At 51.2% G+C, this 15288-nt stretch overlaps 1 protein-coding gene across 2 annotated transcripts; it reads left to right on the top strand.

Annotated features, from left to right (window-relative positions):
* The first annotated feature begins 6711 nt into the window (after window positions 1-6711).
* LOC119936142 (zinc finger protein 436-like) lies at window positions 6712-14787 on the top strand. 2 transcript variants are annotated; one of them, XM_038755569.1, is made up of 4 exons: window positions 6712-6963; window positions 11714-11840; window positions 12319-12432; window positions 13470-14787. In XM_038755569.1, the coding sequence occupies exons 1-4, from the start codon at window positions 6754-6756 to the stop codon at window positions 14672-14674; spliced, it is 1656 nt and encodes a 551-aa protein (XP_038611497.1). In that variant the 5' UTR covers window positions 6712-6753; the 3' UTR covers window positions 14675-14787. The 2 variants fall into 2 exon arrangements, with proteins under 2 accessions (XP_038611497.1, XP_038611496.1); XM_038755568.1 differs by having other exon boundaries at window positions 11666-11840.
* Window positions 14788-15288: the final 501 nt, after the last annotated feature.

Below are 15288 nucleotides of genomic sequence, written 5' to 3'. Positions count from 1 at the left end.
ACACATAGAGACAGTCCCTACCCAACAGCGGGCTCACAGTCTAGAAGGGGGAGACAGAGAACAAAACCAAACATATTAACAAAATAAAATAAATAGAATAGATATGCACAAGTAAAATAAATAAATTTACTAATATTTACTAAGCGCTTACTATGTGCAAAGCACTGTTCTAAGCGCTGGGGAGGATACAACTCTCTATTTACTCTATTTACTATTTATTTTATTTGTACATATCTATTCTACTGATTTTATTTTGTTAATATGTTTTGTTTTGTTGTCTGTCTCCCCCTTCTAGACTGTGAGCCCACTGTTGGGTAGGAACCGAATCTATATGTTGCCAACTTGGAGTTCCCAAGAGCTTAGTCCAGTGCTCTGCACACAGTAAGCGCTCAATAAATACGATTGAATGAATGAATACAAGGTGATCAGTTTGTCCCCCGGGGGGCTCACAGTCTTCATCCCCATTTTACAGATGAGGGAACTGAGGCACAGAGAAGTGAAGTGACTTGCCCAAACTCACACAGCTGACAAGAGGTGGAGTTGGGATTTGAACCCATGACCTCTGACTCCCAAGCCCCTGCTCTTTCCACTGAGCCAAGCTGATCAATCAATCAATGGTATTTATTGAGCACTACATGCAGAGCACTGCACTAAGCGCTTGGGAGCCTGGGTTCTGATTAGTCCTTCCGTAGCCAAATTCATTGTCATATTTATTGAGCGCTCACTGTGTGCAGAGTGCTGTATTAAGCGCTTGGGAGAATACAACAATAAACACACACATTCCCTGACCACAACGCTCTGCACACGGTAGGTGCTCAATAAATACGATGAAATGAATGAATGAGTACAGTGCTCTGCACACGGTAAGCACTCAATAAATTCGATAGAATGAATGAATGAGTAGCAGCATGGCTCAGTGGAAAGAGCCCAGGCTTTGGAGTCAGAGGTCATGGGTTCAAATCTTCGCTCCGCCACTTTTCTGCTGTGTGACTTTGGGCAAGTAACTTAACTTCTCTGGGCCTCAGTTACCTCATCTGGAAAATGGGGATTACAACGGTGAGCTCCCCGTGGGGCAACCTGATCACCTTGTGACCTCCTCAGAGCTTAGAACAGTGCTTTTCCCATAGTAAGCGCTTAATAAATGCCATCATTATTATTATTATTAAATACGATTGAATGAATTGAATGAGTACAGTGCTCTGCACACGGTAAGCGCTCAATAAATACGATTGCCACACGTTTTGTTTTGTTGTCTGTCTCCCCCTTCTAGACTGGGAGCCCGTTGTTTGGTAGGGACCGTCTGTATATGTTGTACTTGTACTTCCCAAGCGCTTAGTACAGTGCTCTGCACACAGTCAGCGCTCAATAAATACGATTGAATGAATTTAATGAATAAACGAGTACAGTGCTCTGCACACGGTAAGTGCTCAATAAATATGATTGCCACATGTTTTGTTTTGTTGTCTGTTTCCCCCTTCTAGACTGTGAGCCCATTATTGGGTAGGGACCATCTCTGTTGCCAACTTGTACTTCGCAAGCGCTTAGTACAGGGCTCTGCACACAGTAATCGCTCAATAAATACGATTGAATGAATTAATGAATGAGTGAGTGAATGTGTACAGGGCTCTGAAAACGGTAGGCGCTCAATAAATCTGATGGAATGAATGAATGAATGAATGAATGTGTACAGGGCTCTGAAAACGGTAGGTGCTCAATAAATCCGATGGAATGAATGAATGAATGAATGAATGAATGGATGGATGGATGGATGTGTACAGGGCTCTGAAAACGGTAGGCGCTCAATAAATCCGATGGAATGAATGCAAATGCCAGGGCAAGGCGGAAGGGAGAGGGAGAAGTTCTAGACTGGGAGCCCATTGTTGGGTAGGGACCATCTCTATATGTTGCCAACTTGGACTTCCCAAGCGCTTAGTCCAGTGCTCTGCACACAGTAAGCGCTCAATAAATAAGAGAAGCAGCGTGGCTCAGTGGAAAGAGCCCGGGCTTTGGAGTCAGAGGCCATGGGTTCGAATCCCGGCTCCGCCACGTGTCTGCTGTGCGACCTCGGGCAAGTCACTTCACTTCTCTGAGCCTCAGTTCCCACATCTGTCAAATGAGGATGAAGCCTGTGAGCCCCCCGTGCGACAACCTGATCACCTTGTATCCCCCCAGCACTTAGAACAGTGCTCTGCACACAGTAAGCGCTCAATAAATACGATTGAATGAATGAATCTCCAGTGGCTACCAATCAATCTGCGCATCAGGCAGAAACTCCTCACCCTGGGCTTCAAGGCTGTCCATCACCTCAGCCCCTCCTACCTCACCTCCCTTCTCTCCTTCTACAGCCCACCCTGCACCCTCCGCTCCTCTGCCGCTAATCTCCTCACCGTTAGGCCTCGTTCTCGCCTGTCCCGCCATCGACCCCCGGCCCACGTCATCCCCCTGGCCTGGAATGCCCCCAATCCCTCTGCCCATCCGCCAAGCTCGCTCTCTTCCTCCCTTCAAGGCCCTACTGAGAGCTCACCTCCTCCAGGAGGCCTTCCCACACTCAGCCCCTTCCTTCCTCTCCCCCTCGTCCCCCTCTCCATCCCCCATCTTACCTCCTTCCCTTCCCCACTGCACCTGTATATATGTATATATGTTTGTACATATTTGTTACTCTATTTATTTATTTTACTTGTACATATTTATTCTATTTATTTTATTTTGTTAGTATGTTTGGTTTTGTTCTCTGTCTCCCCCTTTTAGACTGTGAGCCCGCTGTTGGGTAGGGACTGTCTCTATATGTTGCCAACTTGGACTTCCCAAGCGCTTAGTCCAGTGCTCTGCACACAGTAAGCGCTCAATAAATAGGATTGATGATGATGATTTATTACTCTATTTATCTTACTTATACCTATCTATTCTATTTATTTTATTTTGTCAGTGTGTTTGGTTTTGTTCTCTGCCTCCCCCTTCTAGACTGTGAGCCCGCTGTTGGGTAGGGACTGTCTCTAGATGTTGCCAACTTGTACTTCCCAAGCGCTTAGTCCAGTGCTCTGCACACAGTAAGCGCTCAATAAATACAATTGATGATGATGATTTATTACTCTATTTATCTTACTTATACCTATCTATTCTATTTATTTTATTTTGTCGGTGTGTTTGGTTTTGTTCTCTGCCTCCCCCTTCTAGACTGTGAGCCCTCTGTTGGGTAGGGACTGTCTCTATGTGTTACCGGCTTGGACTTCCCAAGCGCTTAGTACAGTGCTCTGCAATCAATCAATCAATCAATCGTATTTATTGTGCACTTACTGTGTGCACAGCACTGTACTAAGCGCTTGGGAAGTACAAGTTGGCAGCATATAGAGACAGTCCCTACCCAGAGACAACAGAGACCCCCCTCCAGAGACAGCCAACCAAAGACCCCCACCAGAGAGAGCTAACAGAGACCCCCCCGCTAGATAGAGACAGCTAAACAGAGACCCCTCCAGGGAGGGGAGAGGGAGAGGGAGAGAGGGAGAGAGAGAGAGAGCGCTAAGCAAAGCCAGGGCTCCCGATCATCATCATCATCATCATCAATCGTATTTATTGAGCGCTTACTATGTGCAGAGCACTGTACTAAGCGCTTGGGAAGTACAAATTGGCAATATATAGAGACAGTCCCTACCCAACAGTGGGCTCACAGTCTAACAGGGGAGACAGAGAACAAAACCAAACATACTAATAAAATAAAATAAATAGAATAGATATGTACAAGTAAAATAAATAAATAAATAAATAGAGTAATAAATTTGTACAAACATATATACATATATACAGGTCCCGATCCCCCCAACCCCCTCTGCACACAGTAGGCGCTCAATAAATGCGATTGATTGAATGATTGATTGATCTGTCAAATGAGGATGAAGACTGTGAGCACCCCGTGGGACAACCTGATCACCTTGTATCCCCCCCCAGCGCTTAGAACAGTGCTCTGCACACAGTAAGCGCTCAATCATCATCCTCATCAATCGTATCTATTGAGCGCTTACTATGTGCAGAGCACTGTACTAAGCGCTTGGGAAGTACAAATTGGCAACATCTAGAGACAGTCCCTACCCAACAGTGGGCTCACAGTCTAAAAGGGGGAGACAGAGAACACAACCAAACATACTAACAAAATAAAATAAATAGAATAGATATGTACAAGTTAAATAAATAAATAGAGTAATAAATAGAGTAATAAATATGTACAAACATATATACATATATACAGGTCCCGATCCCCCCAACCCCCTCTGTACACAGTAGGCGCTCAATAAATGCGATTGATTGATTGATTGATTGATCTGTCAAATGAGGATGAAGACTGTGAGCCCCCCGTGGGACAACCTGATCACCTTGTATCCCGCCCCCCAGCGCTTAGAACAGTGCTCTGCACACAGTAAGTGCTCAATCATCATCCTCATCAATCGTATTTATTGAGCGCTTACTATGTGCAGAGCACTGTACTAAGCGCTTGGGAAGTACAAATTGGCAACATCTAGAGCCAGTCCCCACCCAACAGTGGGCTCACAGTCTAAAAGGGGGAGACAGAGAACACAACCAAACATACTAACAAAATAAAATAAATAGAATAGATATGTACAAGTTAAATAAATAGAGTAATAAATATATACAAACATATATACAGGTCCCGATCCCCCCAACCCCCTCTGCACACAGTAGGCGCTCAATAAATGCGATTGATTGAATGATTGATTGATCTGTCAAATGAGGATGAAGACTGTGAGCCCCCCGTGGGACAACCTGATCACCTTGTATCCCCCCCCCAGCGCTTAGAACAGTGCTCTGCACACAACCAAACATACTAACAAAATAAAATAAATAGAATAGATATGTACAAGTTAAATAAATAAATAAATAAACAGAGTAATAAATAGAGTAATAAATATGTACAAACATATATACATATATACAGGTCCCGATCTCCCCAACCCCCTCTGCACACAGTAGGCGCTCAATAAATGCGATTGATTGATTGATCTGTCAAATGAGGATGAAGACTGTGAGCCCCCCGTGGGACAACCTGATCACCTTGTATCCCCCCCCCAGCGCTTAGAACAGTGCTCTGCACACAGTAAGCGCTCAATCATCATCCTCATCAATCGCATTTATTGAGCGCTTACTATGTGCAGAGCACTGTACTAAGCGCTTGGGAAGTGCAAATTGGCAACATCTAGAGCCAGTCCCTACCCAACAGTGGGCTCACAGTCTAAAAGGGGGAGACAGAGAGTACAACCAAACAGACTAACAAAATAAAATAAATAGAATAGATACGTACAAGTTAAATAAATAAATAGAGTAATAAATATGTACAAACATATATACCTATATACAGGTCCCGATCCCCCCAACCCCCTCTGCACACAGTAGGCGCTCAATAAATGCGATTGATTGATTGATTGATCTGTCAAATGAGGATGAAGACTGTGAGCCCCCCGTGGGACAACCTGATCACCTTGTATCCCCCCCCATCATCAATCGTATTTATTGAGCGCTTACTGTGTGCAGAGCACTGTACTAAGCGCTTGGGAAGTACAAATTGGCAACATATACAGACAGTCCCTACCCAACAGTGGGCTCACAGTCTAAAAGGGGGAGACAGAGACGCTTAGAACAGTGCTCTGCACACAGTAAGCGCTCAATCATCATCATCATCAATTGTATTTATTGAGCGCTTCCTGTGTGCTGAGCACTGTACTAAGCGCTTGGGAAGTACAAATTGGCAACATCTAGAGCCAGTCCCTACCCAACAGTGGGCTCACAGTCTAAAAGGGGGAGACAGAGAGCACAACCAGACTAACAAAATAAAATAAATAGAATAGATATCATCATCAATCGTATTTATTGAGCGCTTACTATGTGCAGAGCACTGTACTAAGCGCTTGGGAAGTACAAATTGGCAACATCTAGAGCCAGTCCCTACCCAACAGTGGGCTCACAGTCTGAAAGGGGGAGACAGAGAACACAACCAAACAGACTAACAAAATAAAATAAATAGAATAGATATGTACAAGTAAAATAAATAAATAAATAAATAGAGTAATAAATATATACAAACATATATGCAGGTCCCGATCCCCCCAACCCCCTCTGCACACAGTAGGCGCTCAATAAATGTGATTGATTGAATGATTGATTGATCTGTCAAATGAGGATGAAGACTGTGAGCCCCCCGTGGGACAACCTGATCCCCTTGTATCCCCCCCATCATCAATCGTATTTATTGAGCGCTTACTGTGTGCAGAGCACTGTACTAAGCGCTTGGGAAGTACAAATTGGCAACATCTAGAGCCAGTCCCTACCCAACAGTGGGCTCACAGTCTAAAAGGGGGAGACAGAGAACACAACCAAACAGACTAACAAAATAAAATAAATAGGATAGATATGCTCAGTGAGTGAATGAATAGGATTGAATGAATGAATGAATAGGATTGAATGAATGAATGAATGGATGAAAGTGGCAATGAGGGCGGCCCTGGATGGCAAGGCTGGAGGGCACCGTGGCATGCGGCGAAGGCGGCCCATCCGACGGGGCCCCGGCTGGCTGGCAGAGGCGGGGCGGGGCCTGGGGGCCGGGACAGTGGCTCCCACGGAAAGCCACCAAACTACACCTCCCAGAAGCCCCCGGACCAAGCCTTAAAAGCCCCCTCCCCAGGGTTGAGCCCCCCAAGAGTCCAGCACAGAGCCCGGGAAGGAGCGAGGTACCCCCTCTCCCCCTGGCTGATGCAGCGCCGGCCAGTCCGGCCCTCTCGGCCTCCTGCATCCCCTGGGCCGGGCCCCGGCCTTCCTCTTCCTCCTCCTCCTCCTTTGTCCTTCCTGCCTCCCCTCCCCCATGGCCCGCATCCCTGGAAGAAGGAGGGAAAAGGCCCGGAGATGGCCTGGACGCCGGAGGCGACCCCCGGCTCAGGGCCGGACGGCCGGGAGATGGCCCAGGTAAAGGACAATCGGCCCAAACCGGGAGCGGTGGGGTTACGGTGGGGGGGTCTCTTGAAGCCCCCAGGCCAAGGGAGAGACGGGAGGGGGCCATCAGGGATCCCTGGGCAGGGTTTTGGTGTCATGACATCATCATCATCAATCGTATTTATTGAGCGCTTACTATGTGCACAGCACTGTACTAAGCGCTTGGGAAGTACAAGTTGGCAACATATAGAGACAGTCCCTACCCAACAGTGGGCTCACGGTCTAAAATGGGGAGACAGAGAACAAAACCAAACATACTAACAAAATAAAATAAATAGAATAGATATGTACAAATAAAATAAATAAATAAATAAATAAATAGAGTAAAAAAAATGTACAAACATATATACATATATACAGGTGCTGTATTCAATCAATCAATCGTATTTATTGAGCGCTTACTGTGGGCAGAGCACTGGACTCAGCGCTTGGGAAGTACAAGTTGGCAACATGTAGAGACAGTCCCTACCCAACAGTGGGCTCACAGTCTAAAAGGGGGGACAGAGAACAAATCAATCAATCAATCAATCAATCGTATTTATTGAGCGCTTACTGTGGGCAGAGCACTGGACTCAGCGCTTGGGAAGTACAAGTTGGCAACGTGTAGAGACAGTCCCTACCCAACAGTGGGCTCACTGTCTAAAAGGGGGAGACAGAGAACAAATCAATCAGTCAATCAATCAATCGTATTTATTGAGCGCTTACTGTGTGCAGAGCACTGGACTCAGCGCTTGGGAAGTACAAGTTGGCAACGTGTAGAGGCAGTCCCTACCCAACAGTGGGCTCACTGTCTAAAAGGGGGAGACAGAGAACAAATCAATCAGTCAATCAATCAATCGTATTTATTGAGCGCTTACTGTGTGCAGAGCACTGGACTCAGCGCTTGGGAAGTACAAGTTGGCAACATGTAGAGACAGTCCCTACCCAACAGTGGGCTCACAGTCTAAAAGGGGGAGACAGAGAACAAATCAATCAATCAATCGTATTTATTGAGCGCTTACTGTGTGCAGAGCACTAGACTCAGCGCTTGGGAAGTACAAGTTGGCAACATGTAGTGACAGTCCCTACCCAACAGTGGGCTCACAGTCTAAAAGGGGGATCCAGAGAACAAAATCAAACATATTAACAAAAATAAAATAAGTAGAATAGATATGTACAAGTAAAATAAATAAAAATAAATAGAGTAATAAATATGTACAAACATATATACATATATACAGGTGCTGTGGGGAAGGGAAGGAGGTAAGATGAGGGGGATGAGGGGGAGAGGAAGGAATCATAACAATGGTATTTGTTAAGCGCTTACTATGTGCCAAGCACTGTTCTAAGCACTGGGGGGGATACAAGGTCATCAGGTTGTCCCACAAGGGGCTCACTGTCTTCATCCCCATTTTACAGATGAGGTCACTGAGGTTCAGAGAAGTCACACAACCGCTAAGTGGCGGAGCCGGGATTAGAACCCACAACCTCTGACTCCCAAGCCTGGGCTCTTTCCACTAAGCCACGCTGCCGCTCCTGTGTTAAGCACGTACTACATGCAAGGCGCTGTATTAAGACCTGGGGTAGATCCAAGATAATCATATTGGATACAGTCCCCGTCCCACATGGGGCTCACAGTCTTAATCCCCATTTTACAGATGAGGTAACTGAGGCCCAGAGGAGCGACTGGCCCAAGGTCATACAGCAGACAAGTGGCAGAGCCGGGATTAGAACCCGAGCCCTTCCGACTCCCGGGCCCGGGCTCTATCCACTAGGCTACGCTGCTTATGTTTGTTGTTCTGTTGTACTCACCCAAGTGCTGAGCACAGGGCTTTGCACACAATAAGTGTTCAATAAATATAATAATAATAATGATGGCATTTATTAAGTGCTTACTACGTGCAAAGCACTGTTCTAAGCGCTGGGGAGGTTACAAGGTGATCAGGTAGTCCCACGGGGGGCTCACAGTCTTAATCCCCCTTTTACAGATGAGGGAACTGAGGCAAAGAGAAGTTAACTGACTTGCCCAAAGTCACACAGCTGACAATTGGCGGAGCCGGGATTTGAACCCATGACCTCTGACTCCAAAGCCCGGGCTCTTTCCACTGAGCCACGCTGCTTCAATGATTGAATGAATGAATACTTCTCAGGTTGGAGGCAAATCCGGGGTCCAGAATCCCACCCCAGGGTCATGCCCGGGGTGGGGGGGGGGATGCTGGAGCGCCTGGTCCTCACCGCCCTGCTGCTTTTGGGGGAAGGGGCACCCACCCTCTGAGGGAGCCGGCTGCAAGGCCAAGGCTCAGGGTTGGGGAGAGGGGGCAGAGACTGAGGGAACCGGGCCATAGTGGGCTCACCAAGGGTCGAGCCCACCAACCTGGCCCCTCCTGGTGGTCCGTGACCGTGGGCCCCTCTCTGGGCAGGTGCCCACAGCACCCCATCGGTACCACACAGTTGCGGGGCACCCGGGGCTGGATGAGTGTGAGTCCTGAGCTGCCCTTTTTGCAGATCCGCCCTGGCACAGGGAACAAACCCCAGAAAATCAGGGGAAGGGGTCCCCCGTTGACCACCCCCCCGCCCCCCAGACCAGAGTCACCAACCCTCATCAGTGCCAGGCTCCTCCCACTCTGGCCAGGTCAGGCAGGTACCCTCTGGGGGCAAGCAGCATGGCCTAGTGGATAGAGCACAGATTTGGGAGTCTGAAGGACCTGAGTTCTAATGCCATTTTTCTGCTGGGTGACCTTGGGTAAGTCATTTCACTTCTCTGGGAGTCCCCTGTGGGACGTGGACTGTGTCCAACCTGATGACCCTGTATCTACCCCTGCATTTAGAGCAGTGCCTGGCACATAGTGAGCGCTTAACAAATACTATTATAGAAAAAAGGAGGGCACCTCACTTACTTTAGACTAGTGAGGCCAGTTGGGAGTGAGGGGTGGGGTGGCGGATGTCCCAGACTCATGACCGGGGGGAGGGAAGTGGGCCAGGGGAGCGCCACTGGGGTCTGGGTGGGTTCAGGTTAACGTGGGGGGAGTGGGCGGGACAGGGGGGAGAAGGATCAGGCAGGAGGTTTTGGTGGGCCCGTTTAGACAGGCTGCTCGGGGCTGCCAGGCCGACTTTAAATGGGGCAGTTGGATCCAGTCTCCTGCCTGAACCCCATCCTCGGGCCCCCCTCGACCACAGGCCCCTCAGGGTCATGACCGAACCCCAGGACAGAGGTCCAGCACAAGAGTCGGGGGCTTCCTCCTTTGGGATTCTGGGCTAGGGAGACCAAGCAGAGGCCATTTAGTTCACCCCTCTGCCTGCCTCTGCTTACCCTCTCCCATCCGTCAGGATCTCCACATGAGGAGATTCTGTCACTCCATCTCTGGCCTCAACAGTCTCCACGCTGGGGAAGTCCTTCTTGGGCCTAACCCAGATTCCTCTTGCTGCAGCTGAACCTCATTCCTTCTCGTTCTACCCAAGTGACCGGTCCGGGGGCCTTCCCCAGCCCGGGCATCCTTGGGGGTCGGGGGTCAGAGCAGACGATCAGCCCTGACCCCGCGGGCTCGGAGCTGTGGATCTGCCTGAAGCCCGTTGGCCCTGAGCGGGTCTGGGTCCTGTCCGGTGGTTGTTGCTACTCCTTCAACGGTCCCTGCAGGGAGCGTTGCCCCCAAAGAACCCAGGGTTGGCAGCAAGCTGGCACCTGAGGTTCAAGGGAGACTGGGGGGCTCTGTACCCCTCCTGTCTATCCACGACTGGCAGCTCCCAGCTGCTGGGAAGAGGGGAGAACAGGGAGTCTGTGCCTCAGGCATGGCTCTGAGATGGGGGTGAGGTAGCCCAAAGCTGCAAGGGGGCTGGCGGTGGCGGGCGGGGGGCTGGTAGCCCCACCCCAGAGAAGCCTGGGGAAGCACTTCACCACCGCCCGCTGACCATCTCAGATGGTTGCTCATGGTTACAGTAGCAGGGTTTCTGTGATAACGCTGATTTTTTTTCTGAAGCCCACAGCCTTCCCTTCGTTTAATTTTTCTTCATTTATTTCTAGAAGGGACGGAAGCTAAAACGCTTCCAAAACGAGGGGCTCCTCCACCACTAATCTCCTCACTGTACCTCGCTCTCGCCTGTCCCGCCATCGACCCCCGGCCCACGTCATCCCCCGGGCCTGGAATGCCCTCCCTCTGCCCATCCGCCAAGCTAGCTCTCTTCCTCCCTTCAAGGCCCTGCTGAGAGCTCACCTCCTCCAGGAGGCCTTCCCAGACTGAGCCCCTTCTTTCCTCTCCCCTCGTCCCCCTCTCCATCCCCCCGTCTTACCTCCTTCCCTTCCCCACAGCACCTGTATATATGTATATATGGTTGTACATATTTATTACTCTATTTATTTATTTATTTATTTATTTTACTTGTACATTTCTATCCTACTTATTTTATTTTGTTGGTATGTTTGGTTCTGTTCTCTGTCTCCCCCTTTTAGACTGTGAGCCCACTGTTGGGTAGGGACTGTCTCTATGTGATGCCAATTTGTACTTCCCAAGCGCTTAGTACAGTGCTCTGCACATAGTAAGCGCTCAATAAATACGATTGATTGATTGATTGATTGAGGGGCTGAGGGGGCAGGAGGAGAAGGGGCTTGCTGGAAGCAAAGGATTCTGGGAGGCATTTAGAACCCACCTTTAATCTCCAGAAGGGACTGGGTGACTGGTTTTGGTCTTCCCCTGCACCCCAGAGCACCAACAGTCACGGGCCGGTGCCGGGGGGGGGGTCTTCGTTGCAGGTGCCTGTGACATTCGAGGACGTGGCCGTCTATTTCTCGCGGGAGGAGTGGGCGGCGCTGGATGGGTGGCAGAAGGAGCTCTATCGGGACGTGATGCGGGGCAACTACGAGCTGGTGGCTTCGCTGGGTATGGGGCCACTTTGGGTCCTCCTTTACAGCCTCCACATCCCACACGGAAACCCCCGCAAAGAACCTTCCTGGGCCCCAGAGCTGAGGGACAGAAAAAGGTTTGGGTTACACAGGAAGCTCCTTGAGGAAAGCCTGGGCTGAAGTGTGCTAGACTGTAAACTCCCTGAGGGCAAGGATCGTACATACTAACAGGATGGCCTAGTAGATCAGGCCTTCCATTATGTTCTTCCATTAGGCCGTGCTGCTTCCCAAACAGAAACACCCACGATGCATCCCCAGAAATCGGCAGACGTCCCAGGGGCTGGGAGTGACGGGAAGGCCAGAGTCGGGCTCGTCAGGGAAAGTTTCATGGGGGAGGAGGGTTTTCGATGAATTTTCACCGAGGGGCCGGGGGGGCAATTGGCATTTTCAGGCAGGTTTGGTGGCTCACTTTCAGAGTCCAGCTCCCCGTCCAACCCTTCGGTTTCCCCTTTTAGGGTGTCCTGCCGCCAAACCTGATCTCATCTGTCAAATCGAAGGGGACGAAGAGCTGGGGGTAGGAGAGCCGCAAGGTTGCCCGGCACGGAGGCAGCCCCGAAGACGCTCTTCAGGTCAGTCCCTGCTCAGAATCGCCCCCCACACCCACCCAATGGCCCCGCTGCTGGGCTGTAAATTGGCCACCGTCCCCTTGATTCAGTTTGATATGATGCTTATTAAGCACTTCCTATATCCACCCCACCCTCAGCCCCACGGCACTCACATTCTTATCCGTCTTTTGTTTTAAAGTCTGCCTCCCCCTCTAGACTGTAAGCTAGTTGTGGGCAGGCAAAGCTGTCTACCAACCCTGTTACGCTTACACTCTCCCAGGCGCTTAGTACATTGCGCTGCACATGGTAAATGCTCAATAAATACGACTGATGGATTGACTGCTTGGGACGAGACAAGATAAGCACACAGGACGCAGTCCTTGACCCACGCCCAAGATGTGGGGAGAACACGTGTTTTATCCTCATTTTACAGAGGACAAAACCGAGGCCAATTGAGGTTAAGTGACTTGACCAAGGTCACGCTTTTTACAGAATCTAGATTCTGGGTCGCTTGAGGAATCATTCATTCATTCATTCATTCAATCGTATTTATTCAGTGCTTCCTGTGTGCAGTGCACTGTACTAAATGCTTGGAAAAGTACAACAATAAACAGTGACTTTCCCTGCCCGCAGCGAGCTCACAGTCTAGAGGGGCGAGAAACGGCGTGGCCTAAAGGATACACCACAGGCCTTGGAGTCATAAGGCTCTGGTATCTAATCCTGGCTCTGCCACTCATCTGCTGGGTGACTTTGAGCAAGTCACTTCGCTTCTCTGTGCCTCAGTTACCTTATCTGTAAAGTGGGGATTAAGACTGTGACAGGACTGTGTCCCCTTTAATTAGCTTATATCTACCCTGGCGCTTAGTACAGTGCCTGGCACATAGTAAGCACTGAGAAAATATTATTTAAAATAATAAAAAAAAAGAATCCCCCACCACAGCTCTCCCTGAACCCCCACGAGGTCCATGCGGGATTAGGGGGGACCGTCGCCGGCCTGGGAGTGGGACATGCAGTCGCCCCCGGGGAAGTAATCACGTCCGGATGCTCGGGCTCTTCCGCAGGTGGCGGTGCCCGGGTTCAAAGGGAGGACCGCCTAGACGCCGGAAGCGACGCGGGTGCCCCGGAATCCCGGGTCTCGGCGAGGACTCCGGGTTGGACGACGAGAAGGAAACCCCCCACGGAGCAGAGGCTCCCTGGAGGAAATCCGGCCGAGAAACCCTCCGGCGGGACCCCCCGGGGCCTCCCCCCGAGAAGGAAGCCCCCGACCTGCCCGGAGTGCGACAAGAGCTTTAAGAGCAACACGGCGCTGACCATCCACGAGCGGAGTCACACCGGGGAGCGACCCTTCAAGTGCCCCGACTGCGGGAAGGGCTTCCCCTCCAAGGGGGATCTGAAACGGCACCAGAAAACCCACGAGGGGGAGCGGGCCGCCCGGCCGGGAAGGGAGCCCCCTCCGAAGCCCCTTCCCGCCAGGCCCCAGAGGGGTCACCCGGCCTCCAGGAGGGCCCACACCTGCCCCCGGTGCGAGAAGACCTTCCGCAAGGTCCGCGACCTCCAGAAGCACCAGAGGATCCACACGGCCGAGAGGCCCTTCGCCTGCCCTCAGTGCGGGAGCCGCTTCCGGCTGAAGCAGATCCTCGTGTCCCATCAGAGGATCCACGGTGGGGAGAGACCCTTCTGCTGCGGGGATTGCGGGAAGACCTTCGGCCAGAAGCACCACCTGCTCAGCCACCGGCGCACCCACACCGGCGAGCGGCCCTTCTCCTGCGTCCAGTGCGGCCACAGCTTCAGCCAGAAGCACCACCTGGTCAGCCACCGGCGCATCCACACCGGCGAGCGGCCCTTCCCCTGCCCCGACTGCGGCAAGCGCTTCAAGGACAAGAAGACCCTGATCATCCACGGGAGGGTCCACAGCGGCGAGCGGCCCTACTCCTGTGCCCAGTGCGGGAAGGCCTGCAGCCAGAAGCAGCACCTCAAGAGCCACCTGCGGACCCACCGGGGTCCCGGGGAGCGGGAGGGCCGAGCCCCGGCCCAGCACAGGCTGCGCCCCGAGAAACCCCATAAATGCGGCAAGTGCGAGAAGAGCTTCCGGGATGAGAGGATCATGTTGGCCCACCGAGGGACGCACGCCGAGGAGACCCCGCCGGAACGCTGGCCCGGGGTCCACCTAAGGCGGCCCCCCGCCCTTGCCCCCTCGGCCCGTCCCAGGCAGGTGGAGGCCGGGGGCCCGTCGGGGAGACTCGTTGGAAGCCCTGCGCCGTCCTGAGCGCTTGGGAGAGGACGATGGCGGCAGCCGGCCGCAGAAGCCGCGCGGCCCGGCGGGTAGAGCACGAGCCTGGGGGTCAGCCCCACATGGGACGGGGACTGTGTCCAACCCGATTTGCCCGTATCCGCCCCAGCGCTTAATACAGTTCCTGGCACATAGTGAACGCTTAACAAATACCATAACTGTTATTATTATTCTAAGGTCATGGGTTCTAATCCCCGCTCCGCCATTTGCCTGCCATGTGCGACCTTGGGTAAGTCGGTTCACTTCTCTGTGTCTCAATTCCCTCATCTGTACAACGGGGATTAAGACTGGAAGGCTCAAATGGCACAAGGACTGTGCCCAGTCCAATTTGCTCGTATCCACCTCGGAGCTTAGTACGGGGCCTGGCACACAGTAAGCGCTTAATCAATATCTCATTTATTATTATTACGTTCTCCGCCCTCAAGGAGCCGACAGGCGAATGGATCGAGGGGAGGACCATAAGGGCCGGACGGCGGGACCGGGAGCCTTGGTTCCAGGACGTGTTCTTCTGGACACAGTCCTGCCCTGCTGTGAGCTGGTCATTTTTTACCCTAAAACCCGGGCAGGAAATTCTGTGATTTAATGTTTTT

Source organism: Tachyglossus aculeatus, chromosome 13 (assembly GCF_015852505.1).
Source record: "Tachyglossus aculeatus isolate mTacAcu1 chromosome 13, mTacAcu1.pri, whole genome shotgun sequence".
NCBI classification, from domain to species: domain Eukaryota; kingdom Metazoa; phylum Chordata; class Mammalia; order Monotremata; family Tachyglossidae; genus Tachyglossus; species Tachyglossus aculeatus.
Note: the sequence above shows the minus strand (reverse complement) of the source record. Positions and strands in the feature narration are given on the sequence as shown.

Coding starts and splice junctions, on each gene's coding strand:
- LOC119936142 (XM_038755568.1), top strand. CDS start 6,754: ATGCAGCGCCGGCCAGTCCGGCCCTCTCGGCCTCCTGCATCCCCTGGG. Junction 6,964..11,665: donor ACGGCCGGGAGATGGCCCAG/GTAAAGGACAAT, acceptor CCTGCACCCCAG/AGCACCAACAGTCACGGGCC. Junction 11,841..12,318: donor CGAGCTGGTGGCTTCGCTGG/GTATGGGGCCAC, acceptor TTCCCCTTTTAG/GGTGTCCTGCCGCCAAACCT.